Raw genomic sequence first — 23,681 nt, 5'->3', positions numbered from 1 at the left:
AAGGATAAGGGGTAAGCCATTTAGGACCGAGATGAGGAGAAACTTCTTCACTCAGAGAATTGTGAACCTGTGGAATTCTCTACCACAGAAAATTGTTGAGGTCAGTTCGTTAGATATATTCGAAAGGGAGTTAGATGTGGTCCTTACAGCTAAAGGGATCAAGGGGTATGGAGAGAAAGCAGGAATGGGGTACTGAAGTTGCATGATCAGCCATGATCATATTGAATGGTGGTGCAGGCTCAAAGGGCCGAATGGCCTACTCCTGCACCTATTTTCTATGTACTGCCCTGCCCACAGTGGGGCGCTCCCTCAGTACCACCCCAGCGACAGTGCAACACTCCCTCAGTACTGCCCCTTCGACAGTGCGGCATTGCCTCAGTACTGCCCCTCCGAAAGTGCAGCACTCCCTCAGTACTGCCCCTTCAACAGTGCGGCGCTCCCTCAGTACTGCCCCTCCGATAGTGCGGCACTCCCTCAGTACTGCCCCTCTGCCAGTGCTGCGCTCCCTCAGTACTGCCCCTCCTTCAGTACTGCACTCTCTCAGTACTGCCCCTCCAACAGTGCTGCGCTCCCTCAGTACTGCCCCTCCGTCAGTACTGCACTCCCTCAGTTCTGCCCCTCCGACAGTGCAGCGCTCCCTCAGTACTGCCCCTCTGCCAGTACTGCCCCTCCGACAGTGCAGCGCTCCCTCAGTACTGCACTGGGAGTGCCAGCCTAGATTTTTTTGTGCTCAAGCCTCTGGAGTGGGACTCGATCCCATAACCTTCTGACCCAGAGGCGAGAGAGAGAATGCTACCCACTGTACCACTCCTGTGAAGCACCTTGGGACGTTTTAGTATGTTAAAGGCACTATATAAATACAAGTTGTTGAATCCAGCCCAGGCAGGAAGCAGGTGCAGTCTGTCCAATCTAGTCTGTCCGTCCAGAGATAGAGCGCAATGAAGCTTTTTCCCTTGTCACAAATGGAACTCGTCTCGGCAGGGTACAAAACCATCCATTCTACCTCTCCCCATCACCCCTCCACACCAAGACGTGACCTCACCTTGAATCCTTTATTCCAATGGCGGATTTGACAAGTCACAACCTCCCTCCCAGCACACAAACTCACCCCCTGGGGGATTTTGCACGTACATGTCGCAAAAGGTTACAAAAATTACAGGCTCGACATATTTTAATATATTATTTCTGTATAAATATTACATTTGTTACATCTACAAGAATAAGTCTGATTTGGCACAAACCAAATATTCCAAGCATGCATTTAAATAAAATGGGAATAAATAAAATGCTTAAAAAAATAATATTTGTATGAACACTTCTTTGAAGCAATCACTCCAAAATCTCCAACAGCAGAACCGATTCCGGCAAGCCCAAATGGTTTTTTAGAAGTCGTTCTTGGGCCTTCCGTTATCGAATCCCAAATGGTTTCTTTCAGTGAGATCCGCGTGGCCTGTTTTGAAATCTGAACTCCCGTCTCTTTCCTCACTGCAACCTGAAACCTTACATCACCACCTTTGTCCGCTCTCTTGGCGGTGAAGGCCTACGCCGTCACCATGACAACTACAAGCCTAAATCGAGCTATTTCTCCCCCCCCCACCCCAACCCCCTATCCCCTCACTTTCACAAACTGACAGGGTGGAGGGTTTACAGAACCTGCTCAGAATACACTTTCACCTGTCCTCTTTTGGATCTTAGCGACTGTTTGCGTCGAGTAAGGTACATTTCTTTGTTGATTTTGGAAGTTTGAGAGGAGAACAAAGAAAAAGATTATTACATTTTTTTTTTTTGCCACCTAGGCTCCGGGAGCAACTCCACACACACCCAAGAGTTGAATTAATTGTGAACCTTTCCTTTGGTACACAGATTCGGCACGAGATAGCTGGACTGCATAACTCTCAGATCATGAGGTAAACTAAGTGCTTCAGCCAGTCACACCTTCCTTCTCTGTTTCTTAAAAAAAAAATCATGGCGGGCACTGAAAACTCATCTCTTCTTCTTCAGCATTGTGGCGCTGTACTCGGAGCCAGGCTGGGCCTGGGTGGGGGGCTGTCCATGAGCTACCTTCATGTCCTCGGTTGCTGTGCCCTGGTGGGTGCGTTGTCCCTCGAGTCCGCTGGCTGGGTGGTTATTCCTGCAGAAGTCAGCCACCCAGGAGGGGGCCGCCAAGAAGCCTTGTTGGTCGACAGTACAAAACTGTTTGGGCTCCCCGCCTCGGGAGACGGCGTCCAACGTTCCCGTGCTGTTGCATTTTTTGATTGGGGTGGGCGGCGATCGCGACGGTGAGAAGAGGGAGTTTAGGGAGAGGCTGCTGAGCGTCTCTGACTGCTCGCTGTTGGCTCTCAGAGAGTGGGTGATCCCTTCCTCGTCTGAAGGGTCCATGGAGTCCTGGTAGGTGCAGCCAGGGCTGGTGCTGCCCCCACTGCTCTGGCTCCGATGCCGGTCTCTCATCCTCTGGAGCCCCAGGCCCCTCCAATGCTGGGCGGAGCTCTTGCGGAGAGGCGGGGTGAAGGAGGGGCCGGTTCTTTGGATGGACGGCGCCGTGCAGGCCATGGGCAGTGCCAGCGTGCACTGAGGCGAGACGCCAAGTCTCAGGCCGTCCTCCAACGTTGCCCGAAGGCTGTCGACCGATTCGTCACTGAGCGAGGTATCGCTGATGGCGGCCTGTGGAGAAATTTAAAAAATAAACCAGCCGTCAGACAAACAGCTGGCGCAAAATGGCAGTCAGTGACTAGTGGGGTGCCGCAGGGCTCAGTGCTGGGACCCCAGCTATTTACAATATACATTAATGATCTGGATGAGAGAATTGAGTGTAATATCTCCAAGTTTGCAGATGACACTAAGCTGGGTGGCGGTGTGAGCTGTGAGGAGGATGCTAAGAGGCTGCAGGGTGACTTGGACAGGTTAGGTGAGTGGGCAAATGCATGGCAGATGCAGCATAATGTGGATAAATGTGAGGTTATCCACTTTGGGGGCAAAAACACGAAGGCAGAATATTATCTGAATGGCGGCAGACTAGGAAAAGGGGAGGTGCAGCAAGACCTGGGTGTCATGGTTCATCAGTCATTGAAAGTTGGCATGCAGGTTCAGCAGGCGGTGAAGAAGGCAAATGGCATGTTGGCCTTCATAGCAAGAGGATTTGAGTATAGGAGCAGGGAGGTCTTATTGCAGTTGTACAGGGCCTTGGTGAGGCCTCACCTGGAATATTGTGTTCAATTTTGGTTTCCTAATCTGAGGAAGGATGTTCTTACTATTGAGGGAGCGCAGCGAAGGTTCACCAGACTGATTCCAGGATGGCAGGAATGACATATGAGGAGAGACTGGATCGACTGGGCCTTTATACACTGGAGTTTAGAAGGATGAGAGGTGATCTCATAGAAACATATAAAATTTTGACGGGACTGGACAGGCTAGATGCGGGAAGAATGTTCCCGATGTTGGGGAAGTCCAGACCAGGGGACATAGTCTTAGGATAATGGGTAGGCCATTTAGGACTGAGATGAGGAGAAACTTCTTCACTCAGAGAGTTGTGAAACTGTGGAATTCCCACCGCAGAGAGTTGTTGAGGCCAGTTCATTGGATATATTCAAGAGGGAGTTAGATATGGCCCTTACGGCTAAAGGGATCAAGGGGTGTGGAGAGAAAGCAGGAAAGGGATACTGAGGTGAATGATCAGCCATGATCTTATTGAATGGTGGTGCAGGCTCGAAGGGCCGAATGGCCTACTCCTGCACCTATTTTCTATGTTTCTATGTTTACGTCCCGACAAGATGGACGTTGCCCGGAGCCGGATCTGAGCCCAGTGCCAGCCCCTTGGCGAGTCCCATTACCTTCCCACCAGACCAGAGTCGCAGGGAGTCAGTCATTCACACAGCATTACTGCTGACTTCTCCGGGATGCTGATACCCAGGTATCACAACGCCTCTCGTTCTACGATCAGCCACGTCTCACTGGGCAGCTCTCTCATCTCGGAGTCAGACTGTCATGGGTTCACTTCCCCCCCTATCTTCTCCTCTCCATCTCCATCTCTCCTCTCCCTGAATCATTTCTCCCTATCCCTCGCTCTCTCCCTCTCCCTGAATCCTTTCTCGCTATCTCTCTCTCTCTCGCGCCTCTGAGTCAGAAGGTCGTGGGTTCAAGTCCTATTCGAGAGAATTCAGCACATAAATTTAGGCTGACACTCCCAGTGCAGTACTGAGGGAGCGGCGCACTGTCGGAGGGGCAGTACTGAGGGAGCGCCGCACTGTCGGAGGGGCAGTACTGAGGGAGCGGCGCACTGTCGGAGGGGCAATACTGAGGGAGCGCCGCACTGTCGGAGGGGCAGTACTGAGGGAGCGCCGCACTGTCGGAGGGGCAGTACTAAGGGAGCGCCGCACTGTCGGAGGGGCAGTACTGAGGGAGCGCCGCACTGTCGGAGGGGCAGTACTGTCGGAGGTGCAATGGGATAAATGACCAGATAATCTGTTTTAATAATGTTGGTTGAGGGTTAAATATTGGCCAGGACACCGGGGATAACTCCCCTGCTTTTCTTCAAAATAGTGCCACGGGATCTTTTATGTCATCCTGAGAGAGCAGACGGGGCCTCGGTTTAACTTCTCATCCGAAAGACGGCACCTCAGACAGTGCGGCGCTCCCTCAGTACTGCCCCTCCGACAGTGCGGCACTCCCTCAGTACTACCCCTCCGACAGTGCGGCACTCCCTCAGTACTGCCCCTCCGACAGTGCGGCGCTCCCTCAGTACTGCGCCTCCGACAGTGTGGCGCTCCCTCAGTACTGCTCCTCCGATAGTGCGGCACTCCCTCAGTACTGCCCCTCCGACAGTGCAGCACTCCCTCAGTACTGCCCCTCCGACAGTGCGGCACTCCCTCAATACTGCCCCTCCGACAGTGCAGCACTCCCTCAGTACTGCCCCTCCGACAGTGCGGCGCTCCCTCAGTACTGCGCCTCCGACAGTGTGGCGCTCCCTCAGTACTGCTCCTCCGATAGTGCGGCACTCCCTCAGTACTGCCCCTCCGACAGTGCAGCACTCCCTCAGTACTGCCCCTCCGATAGTGCGGCACTCCCTCAGCACTGCACTGGGAGTGTCAGCCTGGAGTGGGACTTGAACCCATGATCTTCTGACTGAGGGAGCGCGTGTGCTGCCCACTGAGCTACAGCTGACACACTCGCTGGTTGAACGAACGCCCCGACCCGCCCTGGACCGCCCCCCCGCCGGGGAACCTCGGCCCAGTTGCAGCTGTAGGTCACCTACCTGTCTCTGCAGGGACCAGGTCATGCTCGGAGATTGCAGCGAGGTCCAGGAGCCGGAGGAGGGGATCTGGGGCAGCTGGGTGTCGCGCTCCCGGTCTGTGGGGGTGGCCGTCGCTGGATGGAAGAGTTCTGTCGCAAACCGGAGACAGGAAGAGGCAGAAGGCGTCTGGGGAAGAGTCTCTGAGAAAAAGTGAGCGAGAGTTAAGTCAGGACAGTGCTCTCCCTTTCACTCAGAGCAGGCATCAACCACAATAACAATAACTTGCATTTATATAGCGCCTTTGACATAGCAAAACATCTCACAGTGCTTCACAGGAGCGATTATCAAACTTTTGACACTGAGCCACAAGTATTTATTAAATGGTGAGAGATTGGGAAATGTTGGTGTTCAGGGGGACCTGGGTGCCCTTGTCCACCAATCACTGAAAGTTAACCTGCAGGTACAGCAAGTGATTAAAGCAAATGGTATGTTGGCCTTTATTACAGGAGGATTTGAGTAAAGACGTCTTACTGCAATTATACAGGGCCCTGGTGAGACCACACCTGGAGTATTGTGCACAGTTCCTGTCTCCTTACCTAAGGAAGGATATACTTGCCATTGAGGGAGTGCAACGAAGGTTCACCAGACTGATTCCTGGGATGGGGGGATTGTCCTATGAGGAGAGATTGAGGAGACTAGGCCGATATTCTCTCGAGTTTAGAAGAATGAGAGGGGATCTCATTGAAACATTCTGACAGGGCTTGACAGGGTAGATGCAGGGAGGGCGTTTCCACCGGGCTGGGGAGTCTAGAACCAGGGGTCACAGTCTCAGGATAAGGGGTCGGCCATTTAGGACTGAGATGAGGAGAAACTTCTTCACTCAGAGGGTGGTGAATCTTTGGAATTCTCTGCCCCAGAGGACTGTGGAGGCTCAGTCGTTGAGTATATTCAAGGCTGAGATCGATGGATTTTTGGATATTAAGGGATTTAAGGGATATAGGGATCGGGCGGGAAAGTGGAGTTGAGGTCGAAGATCAGCCATGATCTCATTGAATGGCGGAGCAGGCTCGAGGGGCCGAATGGCCGACTCCTGCTCCTAATTCTTATGTTCTTACATGAGGTGATAACAGGACAGGTGACCAGAAGTTTGATCGAAGAGGTAGGTTTGAAGGAGAGTCTGAAAGGAGGGAAGAGATGCAGAGAGGTCAGGGAGGGGATTGCAGAGTTTGCATTAAGTACCTCAATCCATCACTTGGAGGCCATTCAGCCCATCATGCCTGTGCTTTACAACTGAAGGTATTGTCTCTAACTCCACCTGCCCTTCGCTTGTATCATTTTCGATTCCTTATCAAAAATATATCCATTTCTCTTTATTATAGCCTTAATACTTAAGTTTGGAGCTGAGGGGAGAATGGAAGTCTGGGGGAGATAGAATGACACCGAGCAACAATTTTGATCCAATCAAAATAAGAGTTTCTCTTCTCTATTCTCTACCCTCTCTCTCTGTCACAATCTATTTTGTTGCCTGTTTAATCAGTACAACATGGTTAGGGTTCCTCTGAACGTTCCTCATTGCTCCTACTAAAGAAAGACTTGCATTTCTATAGCGCCTTTCATGACGTCAAGACAACCCAAAGCGCTTTAAGCGAAGTACTGAGAGATTGCTACTACACAAGAGGTGCTGTTCGTCAAATGAACGTTAGATCAATCGCCAGTTCTAGAGTTCAAGGTGGACATTAAAGGTCCTTGGCCACATTGAACAAGGTCTCCCCAATGTCCTGGCCAACATTCTACCATCAACCAACGCCACCATTAACTGGCCGTTCCTCTCATTGCTTTTGGTTGGATCTTGCACAAAAGAGCTGTTTGCCCATGTATCAACAGGCACTACACAAAGCACTTCATTGTCCGGGATGTTGATTAGAGACACAACAACAACTTGTATTTATATAGCGCCTTTAACATAGTGAAACATCCCAGGGCGCTTCACAGGAGAATTACGAGACAAGAAATTTGACATCGAGCCGCATAAGAAGAAATTAGCGCAGGTGACCAAAAGCTTGGTCAAAGAGGTGGGATTTAAGGAGCGTCTTGAAGGAGGAGAGAGAGGTAGAGAGGTGGAGAGGTTTAGGAAATGAGTTCCAGAGCTTGGGGCCCAGGCAACAGAAGGCACGGCCACCGATGGTGGAGCGATTATAATCAGGGATGGTCAGGAGGGCAGAATTAGAGGAGCGCAGACATCTCGGGGGGTTGTGGGGCTGGAGAAGGTTACAGAGATAGGGAGGGGCGAGGGCCATGGAGGGTTTTGAAAACAAGGATGAGAATTTTGAAATCGAGGGGTTGCTTAACCGGGAGCCAATGTAGGTCAGCGAGCACAGGGGGTGATGGGTGAGTGGGACTTGGTGCGAGTTAGGACACGGGGCAGCGAGCACAGGGGGCGATGGGTGAGCGGGACTTGGTGCGAGTTAGGACACGGGGCAGCGAGCACAGGGGGTGATGGGTGAGCGGGACTTGGTGCGAGTTAGGACACGGGGCAGCGAGCACAGGGGGCGATGGGTGAGCGGGACTTGGTGCGAGTTAGGACACGGGGCAGCGAGCACAGGGGGTGATGGGTGAGCGGGACTTGGTGCGAGTTAGGACAGGGGGGCAGCCGCGTTTTGTCTCACCTCTAGTTTACGTAGGATAGAATTTGGAAGGCCAGCCAGGAGTGCGTTGGAATAGTCAAATCTGGAGGTAACAAAGGTACGGATGAGGGCTTCAGTAGTGGATGAGCTGAGGCGGGGGTGGAAACAGGCGATGTTACAGAGGTGGAAATAGGCGGTCTTAGTTAGGCTGAGGATATGTGGTTGGAAGCCCATTTCAGGGTCAAATATGACACCAAGATTGTGACACGATCACGGAATGCAAGTTCTTTCTCTCATTATCGAATCTTCTCGTCTTTGCTTTCCCACTTTGGGGATCTCCTGCTCGCTCCACCTATTGCTGGGGTTACAGGGCATTTGGGGAAACGGATTTGTCGCAAGAACACCTCGATGGTCCCTCTTTAAACATCAGTTCCACCACGTCCTTTCATTCCCCACTGCTGATGGAAGCCTGTTCTGTCATGTGTTCAGCTGCCATTGTAACCCATGTATAATCTGACCTAAGTTGTACACCGTGAGAACACTGACCACTAGGTGGTGAACTTGTGGGAGACACTCCTAACCTGGACTTTCAGGTATAAAAGGGGAAGCTCCACCCACCTTCCCCACTTCAGTGCTGGCTAATGAAGGTTACTGGTCACAGAGTGACCTTCTCTTCAGTATGGGCCTCGTGTGCATTTGTACTGTGTAGTAAGGACATATCATGTTCCATACATCAAGTGGCAGAGTTGGTGTGAAATTGGTAGTTCAGTTAAGTGAAATTGGAATAAAAGCAGGCACTCTTATTTATGAGTTCCTACTTCAATATCTATCCATGGATTTTACACATTAAAACCTCTCAGTGGTCGCTGCTCGAGAGTGTGCGATCAAAGCCAGCAGCATAAAATATAACTGGACTCCGTGGACACCTAATTACAAAACATATTATGAGAAGGATAGAGAGGCACTGGAGAGGGTGCAGAGATTTACAAGGATGATACCAGAAATGCGAGGGTATACATATCAGGAAAGGATGAACAGGCTGGGTCTCTTTTCTCTTGAACAAAGGCGGCTGAGGGGTGACCTAATAGAGGTCTTTAAAATGATGACAGGTTTTGATAGAGTGGATACAGAGAGAATGTTTCCACTTGTGGGGAAGAGCATAACTAGAGGCCACCAATATAAGACAGTCACCCAGAAATCCAATGGGGAATTCAGGAGAAACTTCTTTCCCCAGAGAGCGGTGAGAATGTGGAACTCGCTGCCACAGGGAGGGGTTGAGGCGAATAGTATCGATGTATTTAAGGGGAGGCTGGACAAGGATATGGGGGAGAAGGGAATAGAGGGTTATGCTGATAGATTTAGATGAGGAAAGGCGGGAGGAGGCTCGAGTGGAGCATAAACGCCGGCACGGACTGGTTGGGCCGAATGGCCTGTTTCTGTGCCGTATATCCCGTGTAATCCTTTGGGCACAGTACATTCTTGAATCATTATTCCCTGCAGTCTGTTCCGCGCCTCTCCGCAGTTTGACATGAGTTGATAAAAGGGTCAGTCGTTCGCTCAGTGTCTGCACAACCAGTACTTCAAATTAAAACATTACCTGCCAGCGTACTTAAACAAATATCGGTGTTTATTCCATTCGTTGATTAAAAAAAACAAGGTTTGAGTTGCAGAGCGGTTGGTTTATAAATGGAACCACACTGACCGGACGGGAACCCTGTTGTGTTCACTGATGGAAGCCTTGAGTGCTACAATTAGCCTCAGGACCCTTGGCCACGAGAGACGTTGGGGGGGAGGGAGGGATTATTTATTTCTTTTCGGGAATGTGGGCGTCGCTGGCAAGGCCGGCATTTATTGCCCATCCCTAATTGCCCCTTGAGTGTCTCGCTGGGCCATTTCAGAGGGGCAGTTAAGAGTTACCCACATTGCTATGGGTCTGGAGTCACATACCGGCCAGACCCGTGTAAGGGCGGCAGATTTCCTTCCCTAAAGCGACATTAGTGAACCTGAGATGTTGCCCCCCCCCCCCCCCACCCCCATTCGCGACCCTGCTGGAAAGGGCGGGGTCGGAGGTCGGAGGCACGGTTTATTTTTCGGGCATTATGTGCAATTAAAATCCTCCCACCACCGGTTTGTGAAATTTCCACGCGCAGCGCGCAGTTAAAGGTTCTCCCCTCCGATGGGAACAGTTCCTCTTGGCGGCCTGGGGTCAGGGAGGGGATGAATCAGAGCGGGCTCCTGTCCCAGTGACTCCAACAACAAGGCAGACATGCGAGATGCGGCAAGGCGCGATGAAATGTGCGCGGGACCGCCCCCCCACCCCGATATAAACGAAGCTGTGTTTCTCTGCTCCCCCCCCCCGCCTCCCCAGCCCCCCAAACAAGGACGGGGCAGACGAACTCACTGCCGTGTAGAGGGTGGGCACCTTTAAGGGCAAACCACCAAACCAAACAAAGTGCTGGCGGAGACACACGAGTCGGCCATTACATAAATAAAAACAAGAGTAAAGATGATGTCTCACCAGCAATCGGCTCTGTGGGCACCGGCTGTATCTCTGCTATGCTTTGGCTCGAAGCGGAGTTCTCGACTTGTGAAATGTAACTGTTGTTTGGCAGTGAGTTCGTCCTGTAAATTGCTGATTCTTTCATAGTCAGCATATTCGCGTTGCCTTGGTCCGCATCACCTTCCTGTTAACGCAAAGCACACGCGCGATTAGTTTTGTTCTGCTCAGCCTCCGTGCCACCCTGAACAACTTGTATTCATACAGCGCCTTTCAGAACATAAGCAATAGAGGCAGGAGTAGGCCATAAGGCCCCTCGAGCCTGCTCCGCCATTTAATAAGATCATGGCTGATCCGACCATGGACTCAGGTCCACTTTCCCGCCCGCTCCACATAACCCTCAACTCCCTTAACCTAGTAAAACGTCCGAAGGCGGGTAGATGCAGAGAGGATGTTTCCCCTCGTGGAGGAATCTAGAACTAGGGGGCATAGTCTCAGAAGAAGGGGTCGCCCATTTAAAACGGAGATGAGGAGGAATTTCTTCTCTCAGGGGGTTGTAAATCTGTGGAATTCTCTGCCCCAGAGAGCTGTGGAGGCTGGGTCATTGAATATATTTAAGGTGGGGATAGACAGATTTTTGAACAATGAGGGAGTCAAGGGTTATGGGGAGTGGGCGGGGAAGTGGAGTTGAGGCCAGGATCAGATCAGCCATGATCTTATTGAATGGTGGAGCAGGCTCGAGGGGCCGAATGGCCGACTCCTGCTCCTATTTCTTATGTTCTTATGCAGGCCCCTCACAGCAGCAATCCTCAAACAAAACTTGACACCGAGCCACATAATTGGAAATTAGCGCAGGTAAGAGGTCGGTTTTAAGGAGCGTCTTAAGGGAGGAAGGAGGAGAGAGAGCTTTAGGGAGGGACTTCTCGAGCTTGGGGCCCAGGCAACAGAAGGCACGGCCACCGATGGTGGAGCAATTCAAATCGGGGCATGTGTTAGGGGCCAGAATTGGAGGGGCGCAGACATCTCGAGGGGGGGGTTGTGGGGCTGGAGGAGATTACAGAGATAGGGAGGGGCGAGGCTATGGAGGGATTTGAAAACTAGGATGAGAATCTTTAAATCGAAGCCTTGCCGGACTGGGAGCCAATGTGGGCCTGTGCCTGACCCAAGAAGCAACCCGTGTCGCCTCTTCCAGTCCCAGGACTCAGGACGTTGCAGAAAGCCCACTCACAGACCGGCCACACAAGATCAGGGTCCCTTTCAGCAAGACCACTGGTCACTCGGTTCCCAATTGCAGATTACGGGAGTTTGCTGTGTACAAACTGGACACCACATTTTGACCACATAACAAGTCGCTGCCCCTCAAAGTAATTCATTGCAGGCGGCACACTTGGGGACATTTCAGAGATAGGCTGCAAAAAAAACACAAGTTCAGCCACAGCTGGAGTACTGCGTGCAGCTCTGGTCACCACATTACAGGAAGGATGTGATTGCACTGGAGAGGGTACAGAGGGGATTTACGAAGATGTTGCCTGGACTGGAGAATTTTGGCTACAAGGAAAGATTGGATAGGCTGGGGTTGTTTTCCTTGGAACAGAGGCGGCTGAGGGGTATAAAATGATGAGGGGCCTGGATAGAGTGGATAGGAAGGACCTATTTCCCTTAGCAGAGGGGTCAACAACCAGGGGGCATAGATTTAAAGTAATTGGGGGGAGGTTTAGAGGGGATTTGAGGGGAAATGTCTACACCCAGAGGGTGGTGGGGTCTGGAACTCACTGCCTGAAAGGGTGGTAGAGGCAGAAACCCTCACCACATTTAAAAAGTACCTGGATGTGCACCTGAAGTGCCGTAACCTACAGGGCTACGGACCGAGAGCTGGAAAGTGGGATTAGGCCGGGTAGCTCTTTGTCGGCCGGCGCGGACACGATGGGCCGAATGGCCTCCTTCCGTGCTGTAAATGTCTGCGATTCTATATAAATGAAAGTTATTGGGGGGGGGGGGGCGGTGGCGGGGTATCACTGGTGTTGGACGATCTAAGCCTAACCCCTGTAGGACATGTCTCACCACACGATGCCCAGCCAGGAGCTGGCCAAAACCGTGGGCGTCTGACTGCTCCCTCTCGCCGCCTAGCACATACCTTTGTGTCACATTCTCTCGCGGACAGCTGGGGGGCGCTGTCATCGGAGCTAAGGTCATCGGCCAGAACCACGGAGGATGACTTGTCCGACAGGACGTCGGAGGTCAGCGAGAAGGCTTCGATCTCAGCGAGGTGAACCTAGAAAGACAACCGTAGAGGGCAATAAGAACATAAAGAACATAAGAACTAGTTGCAGGAGTCGGCCATACGGCCCCTCGAGCCTGCTCCACCATTTAATACGATCATGGCTGATCCGATCATGGACTCAGCTCCACTTCCCCGCCCGCTCCCCATAACCCCTTGTCCCCTTATCTGTTAAGACCTGACCAGTCACCGCTGGGACCTGGGTTACAAGCCAATCATCAGAACATCAGAACTAGGAGCAGGAGTACACTGGAGTGCACTGGAGAGGATACAGAGGGGATTTACCAGGACTGAAGAATTTTATCGATGAGGAAAGATTGGATAGGCTAGGGTTGTTTTCTTTGGAACGAGGAGGCTGAGGGGAGATCTTATTGAGGTGTATAAAATTATGAGGGGCCTGGATAGAGTAGAAGGACCCGTTTCCCTTATCAGAGGTCAACAACCTGGGGGCATAGATTTAATGTAATTGTTAGATGAATTAGAGGGGATTTGAGGGGAAATTTCTTCACCCCGAGGGTGGTGGGGGTCTGGAACTCACTGCCTGAAAGGGTGGTAGAGGCAAAAAGCCTCACCACATTTAAAAAGTACCTGGATGTGCACTTGAAGTGCCGTAACCTACAGGGCTACGGACCCAGAGCTGGAAAGTGGGATTAGGCCGGGTAGCTCTTTGTCGGCCGGCGCGGACACGATGGGTCGAATGGCCTCCTTCCCGTGCTGTAAACTTCTATGGTTTTATGAGCAGGTCATGTGGCCCCCTCGAGCCTGCTCCACCATTGAATAAGATCATGGCTGATCTGATCTTGGCCTCAACTCCACTTCCCCGCCTGTTCCCCATAACCTTCGACCCCCACCCCTTGTAGCTGAAGAGCGGCAGATCGGATGAAAAGTCTTCATTCTGGAAGTGATTCATTCAGGTCGAGGCGAGGCGAGGAAAACATTCTTTCACGTTGTGATCGGGGATCGCGCTGCCTGAAAGGGCAGTGGGAGCAGGTTCAATAGTGACTTTCAAATGGGAATGGATAAATACTTGATAAGAAAAAATTGAAGTTGTGGGGAAAGAGCGGGGGGAGTGGGTCTGATGGGATCGCTCGTTCTCAGAGCCGGCACAGGCTCGATGGGCCCAATGGCCTCCTCCTGCGCTGTATCGTTGATTCTTGGCTCCTTTGAGCTCAGGAGGCAGACGAGATTGAGGAGGCCCTCAGGAGTTGGATAAATACATGAGTGGGAAACATTTGCGGGGCTATTGGGGAAGGAGCAGGGTGGGATGAATTGGACAGGGTCTGTCAAAGAGTCGGAACGGCCTCCTGTGCTGTGTCGCTCTACGATTCTATGAAACGAGTTTAGTCGCAAAGGAGAGTTGGCAGAACACAAATGTGGTACAATGTGACAGAATGTATTATACGAGTGCGTGGATGGCAGCTCTATAATTAACCATCACACTATTCAAACATTCTCTAACCTCTCTCTCTGCACAGTGTATTAGATCATTGTCTTATGATTGCAGTTTGAGCAGATAGAGGGCTCGCGGGCTTTGACTGAGAAGACTGAGAACACAGGACTTGATTCTTAATGCAGATGGTGAAACGCAGGCAGTCTCCAAGGCTCTTGTGAAGCAATTATTGCACATTTCAACGACTGAAGAAAAGTTGCATAGTGAAGACTGGTGTTTAACTTGTTACTGATGCTGCCTAAAATCATCGAACGGTTACAGCACAGAAGGAGGCCATTCGGCCCGTCGAGCCGGTGCCAGCTCTCTGCAAGAGCACCTCAGCCAGTCCCATTCCCCCCGCCCTTTCCCCGTAACTCTGCACATTTTGTTCTTTCAGGCACTTATCCAACTCCCTTTTGAAAGCCACGATTGAGTCTGCCTCCAGCACCCTCTCAGGCAGCGCATTCCAGATCCTAACCACTCGCTGCGTAAAAAGCTTTTCCCTCATGTCGCCTCTGGTTCTTCTGCCAATCGCCTTAAATCTGTGTCCTCTGGTTCCCGACCCTTCCACCAATGGGAACAGTTTCTCTCTCTATCTACTCTGTCCAGACCCCTCATGATTTTGAACACCTCGATCAAATCTCCTCTCAACCTTCTCTGCTCCAAGGAGAACAACCCCAGCTTCTCCAGTCTCTCCCCGTCACTAAAGTCCCTCATCCCTGGAACCGTTCTCGTAAATCTCCCTCTGCACCCCCTCTAAGGCCTTCACATCCTCCCTAAAGTGTGGTGCCCAGAATTGGACACAATACTCCAGTTGAGGCTGAACCAGTGTTTTATACAGGTTCATCATAACTGCCTTGCTTTTGTACTCTATGCCTCTATTTATAAAGCCCAGGATCCCGTAAACTTTTTTAAAAAACTGCTTTCTCAACCTGGCCTGCCACCTTCGACAATTTGTATCCATTGTCCATATACCCCCAGGTCTCTCTGTTCATGCACCCGCTTTAGGATTGTACCCGTTAGTTTATATATCCTCTCCTCATTCTTTATACCAAAATGCATCGCATCACTTCAAAATCTAGACTTGTCCAGAAAGGAGAATGCTGAGGTGTATCTAATACAGGCCTTGGAGATTATGAAGGGTTTCGATTGGATAGACGCAGGGATGTTCCGACTTGTGGGGGGACACCAGAACTAGGGGCCACCAGTACAAGTTCAGTCACTAATAAGGAAAGAACACACAGAAAGGTTCGAAAGATAAACGTTAACCTCTTGCTTGTGGTGTTGGCAGTCCCTGCACGTGGGCGATGATGTGTAATGGTGGAAGATTGATCCGGACAGGTTGTCAATCATCAATAGTTCATTCTCGATAGAGTCTCGTATGATTAGCGACACACTATCCAGCCACAGATTCTCCTGGAGGGTTAAAAAAAAAACAAGACAGACTTGCATTTATATAGCGCCTTTCACGACCACCGGACGTCTCAAAGCGCTTTACAGCCAATGAAGTACTTTTGGAGTGTAGTCAGTGTTGTAATGTGGGAAACACAGCAGCCATTTGCGCACAGCAAGCTCCCACAAACAGTAAATGTGATAATGACCAGTTAATCTATTTTTTTTAGTGATGTTGATTGAGGGATAAATATTGGCCCCAGGACACACGGGAATACTCCCCTGCTCTTCTTCGAAATATATTCACTAAAATTCACTAAATTTATTCAATTCACTAAATATATTCAAAAGGGAGTTAGATGAAGTCCTTACTACTAGGGGGATCAAGGGGTATGGCGAGAAAGCAGGAATGGGGTACTGAAGTTGCATGTTCAGCCATGAACTCATTGAATGGCGGTGCAGGTTAGAAGGGCCAAATGGCCTACTCCTGCACCTATTTTTCTATGTTTCTATGTTTCTAGTGCCGTGGGATCTTTTACATCCACCTGAGAGGGCAGACGGGGCCTCGGTTTAACATCTCATCCGAAAGACGGCACCCCCTCAGTACTGCCCCTCCGACAGTGCGGCGCTCCCTCAGTACTGCCCCTCTGACAGTGCGGCGCTCCCTCAGTACTGCCCTCCGACAGTGCGGCACTCCCTCAGTATGCCCCTCCGACAGTGCGGCGCTCCCTCAGTACTGCCTCTCCGACAGCGCGGCGCTCCCTCAGTACTGCCCTCTGACAGTGCGGCACTCCCTCAGTACTGCACTGGGAGTGTCAGCCTAGAGTTTTGTGCTCGAGTCTCTGGAGTGGGACTTGAACCCACGACCTTCTGACTCAGAGGCGAGAGCGCTGCCCACTGAGCCACAGGTGACACTTCTGACATGGAACAATCCTTGCATCAAGCCAGAGCTTCTTTCTATTCTTTACTGTTATGTACACTTGCTCTCCTCACCCTCCAGATTTCGAACTTCATTTCGTTCCCTGCTTTGGCCCTCATGCCCTTATTTCGTATTATTGATTCCCTCGAGACTCGCGATTCACCCGCTAGGGGTTACAGGCCAACCCCACTCTCATCTTTCCCCCCCCCACCCTCCTTCCCTCCGTGTGGGGAGACCTGGGCTGGAAGGAATTGATCAACACGTACATAGGAACAGGAGGAGACCATTCAGCCCCTCGAGCACCTTGAATGAGATCGTGGCTGATCTGTATCTTAGCTCCATCTACCCTCCCTTACAGGGCTTGACAGGGTAGATGCAGGGAGGGTGTTTCCCCCCCGGGTTGGGGAGTCTAGAACCAGGGGTCACAGTCTCAGGATAAGGGGTCGGCCATTTAGGACTGAGATGAGGAGAAATTTCTTCACTCAGAGGGTGGTGAATCTTTGGAATTCTCTGCCCCAGAGGGCTGTGGAGACTCAGTAGTTGAGTATATTCAAGGCTGAGATCGATAGATTTTTGGATATTAAGGGAATCGAGGGATATGGGGATCGGGCGGGAAAGTGGAGTTGAGGTCGAAGATCAGCCGTGATCTCATTGAATGGCGGAGCAGGCTCGAGGGGCCGAATGGCCGACTCCTGCTCCTATTCCTGATGTTCTTATGTTATGTAATGCGGGGCGAGAATGCCCCTTTAACTGCTTATTTAACAGACGCCGTCAGTGCCATGTTGTTAAAGATGGTTTTTTCACTTCATTTACATACACCCACCGTGCTGACATCATTGATGAGTTGATTATTTTGTGTCCTGTTTATAATTCTTATGCTCTTATGTGACCAGCCTTGGTTCCGGAACTCTTACCCAACAAAAATCTTTTCAATCTCAGTTTTGAAATTTCCAATTGCCCCCCCCCCCTCCCTGGCCTCGACAGCCTTTGTGTGAAGAAGTGTTTCCTGACATCAGCCCTCAATGGCCGGGCTCTAAGTTTGATGCCTCCCCCCACCAGAGGAAAGAGTTTCCCTTGAATCATCCCCCCATCAATTCCTTTAATCAACTTAAACACCTCGATCAGATCGCTGCTTAATCCCCGAAACTCGAGGGAACACAAGCTCAGTCTGTGCGACCTGTCCTCGGGATTTAACCCTTTAGCCCCCGGGTATCATTCCTGGTGAACCTACTCTGTCCCCGCTCCCAGGCCGATATATCCCTCCCCGAGGGACGAGGCCCAGAGCTGGACGCAGTGACTCCACATGGGGTCTGACCAGAGCCGTAAATAACATCACTTCCACTCCTTTGTATTCCCCTTTGAGATCAAGGCCAACATCTTTTGTGTCTGCCCACTAGCTTTTATTAATTTCGACACTTTCACCCCTAAATCAGTTAAAACCGCCAAAAAGAGTCAACATGGTTCTATGGAAGGGAAATTGTGTTTGACAAATCTGCTTTTTGAAGATGTAACTGATAGGATAGATAAGGGGGAACCAGTGGATGTGGTGTATTTGGATTTTCGGAAGGCATTCGATAAGGTGCCACACAAGAGGTTATTGCACAAATTTAAGACTCATGGTATTGGGGGTAATATATTCGCACGGATTGAGGATTGGTTAATGGACAGAAAACAGAGAGTAGGAGTAAACAAAACGTTTTCGGGTTGGCAGGCTGTAACTAGTGGGGTACCGCAGGGATCAGTGCTGGGGCCTCAGCTATTTACAGCCGAGAGCACTGACCTGGACGAACGGACTGAGTGTAATGTATCCATGTTTGTTGATGATACAAAGTTAGGTGGGAAAGTAAGCTGTGAGGGGGACGCAGAGAGAAAAAGACAGGTTGACTGAGTGGGCAAGAACATGGCAAATGGAATACAATGTGGGGAAGTGTGAAGTTATCCACTTTGGGAGGAAAAATAGAAAAGCAGGGTATTTTTTACACGGAGAGAGATTGGGAAATGTTGGTGTTCAGGGGGACCTGGGTGTCCTTGTACACCAATCACTGAAAGTTAACCTGCAGGTACAGCAAGTGATTAAAGCAAATGGTATGTTAGCTTTTGTTACAAAGGGAGGAGAGTATAAGAGTAAAGACGTCTTACTGCAGTTATACAGGGCCCTGGTGAGACCACACCTGGAGTATTGTGCACAGTTCTGGTCTCCTTACCGAAGGAAGGATACACTTGCCACAGAGGGAGTGCAACGAAGGTTCACCAGACTGATTCCTGGGATGGGGGGATTGTCCTATGAGGAGAGATTGAGGAGACTAGGCCGATATTCTCTAGAGTTTAGAAGAATGAGAGGTGATCTCATTGAAACATTCTTACAGGGCTCGACAGGGTAGATGCAGGGAGGGTGTTTCTCCCCGGGCTGGGGAGTCTAGAACCAGAGGTCACAGTCTCAGGATAAGGGGGCGACCATTTAGGACTGAGATGAGGAGGAATTTCTTAACAAAAGTCTATCAATCTCCGATTTAAATTAACAATTGACCCCCAGCAACAATTGTTGTTTACGGAAGAGAGTTCCAAACTTCTACCCACCCTGTGTGTGCCCACCCACCCCCTTCCTTCCCTTGGCGACTATCTGTCCCACCTGTGACAGGGACTGTGGCTCTCGTATTGGACTGTTCAGCCACCAAAGAACTCACTTCAGGAGTGGAAGCAAGTCTTCCTCGATTGCGAGGGACTGCCTATGATGGGGTAGAAGTGTTTCCTAATTTCACTCCTGAAAGGACTGGCTCTAATGTTTAGACTGTGCCCCCTAGTCCCAGACCCCCCCAACCAGCGAGAATAGGTTCTCTCCGGTGAGTATGCTCGCGGGTTGGTGGAGCTGTTGAGTTGTGATTGGCTTAGCCAGTCACGTGATGTTCACAAGACTCAATAAAACCCCGGCCAGTTGGGTTCGGGAGATCCACGATGGGGCAGGTGGTTGTGAGCCTGGTGGATGAACCGGTAATGTGTAGTGTGATTGTTAAACCTTTGCCAATAAACCAACTAGTTCTTAATAGCAATGTGTTGCTATGGATTCTTCAGCAAAGGACCCATTCAGCAAATTAATTGCAGAATACTCTATCTGTTCCGCTTAATATCTTGAAAACTTCGATCAAATCACCCCTTAACCGTCTAAAGTTTGTGTAATCTCTCCTCGTACTTAACCCTTGAAGTGCGGGTAACATTCTGGTAAACCTGCGCTCACTCCGACAGTGCGGTGCCCAAAGCTGCTCCCGGTGTGGCCCAATGTTCGGTTACCTGAGCGGGCGAGATGTGTTTCCCTGGGTCCTGCCTCTCTCCTTTCCTCCTGCTGCCCCTGTGGCCGTCGTCGGGGGCGGGGGCGGGGCCGGTCCCCGGGGCCAAGGGGCCGGACAGCTGGCCACGCAGGCCCTGGGCCAGCTCCAGCTCGATCTCAGCGTCCAGCTCGGCGTCCTCCTGGGCCTCCTTGTTGCTGTCGTCCAGGTGCTTCATGAGGACGGCCACCACCACATTGATCAGCACGAACTGGGCCGTCAGCACAAAGCTGACAAAGTAGAGGGGGGAGATGAGCTGCAGGTTGCTAAGGCAGGTCCGGTCATCGTTGGTGCAGTCACGGAGAGTGTCCTGGGCAAACACAGCGCCGTTACAGCAACACAAACCACGTGCATTTCTATAGCGCCTTTCACCACCCAAGCACCTCCCAAATTGGCTGCCGCCTTTCCTACATTACAACAGTGACTTCACAGCCAATGAAGTACTTTTGGAGTGTAGTCACTGTTGTAATGTGGGAACCGCGGCAGCCAATTTGCGCACAGCAAGCTCCCACACACAGCAATGTGATAATGACCCAGATCATCTGTTTTATTTTAAGTGATGTTGATTGAGGGATAAACACTGGCCCCAGGACACCGGGGAGAACTCCCCTGCTCTTCTTCCAAATAGTGACATGGGATCTTTTACATCCACCTGAGAGAGCAGACGGGGCCTCGGTTTAATGTCTTATACGAAAGGCGGCACCTCCAACAGTGCAGCGCTCCCTCAGTACTGCCCCTCCGACAACACACACTCTCACACACACACACACACATATACACTCACACACAGACACACACACAGACTCACATTCACACTCACATTCACATTTACACACACACACACTCACACACCCACACATGCACATACTCACACACACTCACCTACACACACCCACCCACACACACACACTCACTCTCACACACACACACACTCACTCTCACACACACACACACACACTCTCACACACACACACACACTCTCTCACACACACACACACACTCTCACACACACACACACACACTCACACACACACACATACACTCACTCTCACACACACACACATGCACTCACTCTCACACACACACACACTCTCACACACACTCTCACACACACACACACAGACACTCACTCTCACACACACACACTCTCACACACACACACACACTCTCACACACACACACACACTCTCACACACACTCTCACACACACACTCTCACACACACACTCTCACACACACACACACTCTCACACACACACACTCACACACACACACTCTCACACACTCACTCTCACACACACACACAGACACTCACTCTCACACACTCACTCAGACACACACACACACACACTCACACACACACACACACTCTCACACACACACAAACACACACACACACTCTCACACACACACACTCTCACACACACACTCTCACACACACACTCAGACACACACACACTCTCACACACACACACACACACACACACACACACTCAGACACACACACACACACACACACACACTCAGACACACACACACACACACACACACACAGACACACACTCAGACACACACACACACTCACACACACACACTCTCACACACACACTCAGACACACACACACACACACACACACACACACACACAGGCCCCGACAGTACAAAGACCATGTAATGCAGTGTTTGCGGGGAGCAGACGAACATTGCCCTGCCCTCTCTGTGCAGGATTGCAGCAGTGACAGTGCCAGCAGGGGGCTCTGCTGGCCTTTGCCCAAAGCCGAGGAACCTCAGCTCCCGCCTAGTCTCCTACCTTCATTATCCCGTTCCAGTTGTCGCCGGTTGACACCTGGAAGAGCGTGAGGAAGGCCATGCCGAAGTTCTCGAAGGTCGCGTGGCGGCTCATTCCCTCACAGGGATGGTCCTGGTTGCAGACTGGGAAGAGAGAGAGAGAGAGAGGGAGAGAAAGTGTCGACCATGAAGCACCCGGAGACGGAACCAAATGATCGGTGATTGCACCAACCGGCGGCGCTCTCGCTGGAAGATCGCGCCACGGGGAATCGGGGGCCACGTGCCGCTCATTCCCCGAAACACCCTCCCCGTCAATGCCGCTCCTCACTGGGAGCATTGGATAACAACATCAACGTTCATTTATATAGCGCCTTTAACGTAGTGAACTGTCCCAAGGTGCTTCACAGGAGTGTCATGAGGAGGTATCAGGGCAGGTGACCAAAAGCTTGGTCAAAGAGGTTGGTTTTAAGGAGTGCCTTAAAAGAAAGACTTGCATTTATATAGCGCCTTTCACGGCCACCGGATGTCTCAAAGTGCTTTACAGCGAAGGAAGTGCCTTTGGAGTGTAGTCACTGTTGTAATGTGGGAAACGCGGCAGCTAATTTGCGCACAGCAAGCTCCCACAATGTGATAATGTTTTAGTGATGTTGATTGAGGGATAAATATTGGCCCCAGGACACCGGGGAGAACTCCCCTGCTCTTTGAAATAGTGCCATGGGATCTTTGCGTCCACTTGAGGGGGCAGACGGGGCCTCGGTTTAACGTCTCATCTGAAAGACGGCACCTCCGACAGTGCAGCACTCCCTCAGTACTGCTCCTCCGACAGTGCGGCGCTCCCTCAGTACTGCCCCTCCGACAGTGCGGCGCTCCTTCAGTACTGCCCCTCCGACAGTGCGGCGCTCCCTCAGTACTGCCCCTCCGACAGTGCGGCGCTCCCTCAGTACTGCCCCTCCGACAGTGCGGCGCTCCCTCAGTACTGCCCCTCCGACAGTGCGGCGCTCCCTCAGCACTGCCCCTCCGACAGTGCGGCTCTCCCTCAGCACTGCCCCTCTGACAGTGCGGCACTCCCTCAGCACTGCCCCTCCGACAGTGCGGCGCTCCCTCAGTACTGCCCCTCCGACAGTGCGGCTCTCCCTCAGTACTGCCCCTCCGACAGTGTGGCACTCCCTCAGCACTGCCCCTCCGACAGTGCGGCACTCCCTCAGTACTGCCCCTCCGACAGTGTGGCACTCTCTCAGTACTATCCCTCCGATAGTGCGGCTCTCCCTCAGTACTGCCCCTCTGACAGTGCGGCGCTCCCTCAGTACTGCCCCTCCGACAGTGCGGCGCTCCCTCAACACTGCCCCTCCGACAGTGCGGCTCTCCCTCAGTACTGCCCCTCCGACAGTGCGGCGCTTCCTCAGTACTGCCCCTCCGACAGTGCGGCTCTCCCTCAGTACTGCCCCTCCGACAGTGCGGCGCTCCCTCAGTACTGCCCCTCCGACAGTGCGGCGCTCCCTCAGTACTGCCCCTCCGACAGTGTGGCGCTCCCTCAGTACTGCCCCTCCGACAGTGCGGCGCTCCCTCAGTACTGCCCCTCCAACAGTGCGGCGCTCCCTCAGTACTGCACTGGGAGTGTCAGCCTGGATTTTGTGCTCAAGTCCCTGGAGTGGGACCTGAACCCACAACCTTCTGACTCAGAGACGAGAGCGCCACCCACTGAACCACGGCTGTACTGCAGCACTCAGAGTTAACCATGTCGGGTGTGACTAGAGGCCTATGTAGGTCAGACCAGATCGGTGGGCAGCAGATTCCCCTGAAGGACAACAGTTAACCAGTAGGGTGGGACGACAATTCGTGGTTGCTTTAACCGGTGCCGGGGCACGGATTGAACTTCGTTTGACAACATGCCAATGATGGGATGATGACCTCACACCCTCTGGATTGCCGGAGCGTTACCATAGCACCCACCGATTCCATGCGCCAGACAGTAACCTACCCAATTTACCAAACAGCTCGACTCCCAGTGCCGCGTAGATGAAGAAAAGGAGCATGAAGAGTAGGCCAAGGTTTCCCACCTGGAAGAGGAACATGAAGAAGATTAATTCTTGCTGCTTTCCGAATGAGCTGAGCAGCGGTGGTCATTTATTGTTGATCGTTCGTCAAACACGACTGGTTGTAAAGGCTTCAAAAGAGCTTCAAAGAATATAAGAGCAGGGAGGTTATGCT

The 23,681-nt window shown here is 51.6% G+C and overlaps 1 protein-coding gene across 1 annotated transcript in view; it reads right to left on the bottom strand.

Annotated features, from left to right (window-relative positions):
- Positions 1 to 1,646: 1,646 nt before the first annotated feature.
- The window catches only part of LOC139230545 (voltage-dependent T-type calcium channel subunit alpha-1I-like), a 240,618-nt gene continuing 218,583 nt past the window's right edge, over positions 1,647 to 23,681 (bottom strand). Inside the window, exons 28-35 of the mRNA XM_070862381.1 lie at positions 23,452 to 23,530; positions 21,496 to 21,617; positions 19,652 to 19,996; positions 15,325 to 15,471; positions 12,483 to 12,620; positions 10,370 to 10,535; positions 5,249 to 5,427; positions 1,647 to 2,661 (exon numbers count right to left, since the gene is read on the bottom strand). Of these exons, the coding sequence (XP_070718482.1) occupies positions 1,984 to 2,661; positions 5,249 to 5,427; positions 10,370 to 10,535; positions 12,483 to 12,620; positions 15,325 to 15,471; positions 19,652 to 19,996; positions 21,496 to 21,617; positions 23,452 to 23,530 (1,854 nt within the window). The 3' untranslated portion in view covers positions 1,647 to 1,983. The remainder of the gene's footprint in view (positions 2,662 to 5,248; positions 5,428 to 10,369; positions 10,536 to 12,482; positions 12,621 to 15,324; positions 15,472 to 19,651; positions 19,997 to 21,495; positions 21,618 to 23,451; positions 23,531 to 23,681) is intronic.

Source organism: Pristiophorus japonicus, chromosome 19, assembly GCF_044704955.1.
Source record: "Pristiophorus japonicus isolate sPriJap1 chromosome 19, sPriJap1.hap1, whole genome shotgun sequence".
In the NCBI taxonomy this organism is placed as follows: domain Eukaryota; kingdom Metazoa; phylum Chordata; class Chondrichthyes; family Pristiophoridae; genus Pristiophorus; species Pristiophorus japonicus.
Note: the sequence above shows the minus strand (reverse complement) of the source record. Positions and strands in the feature narration are given on the sequence as shown.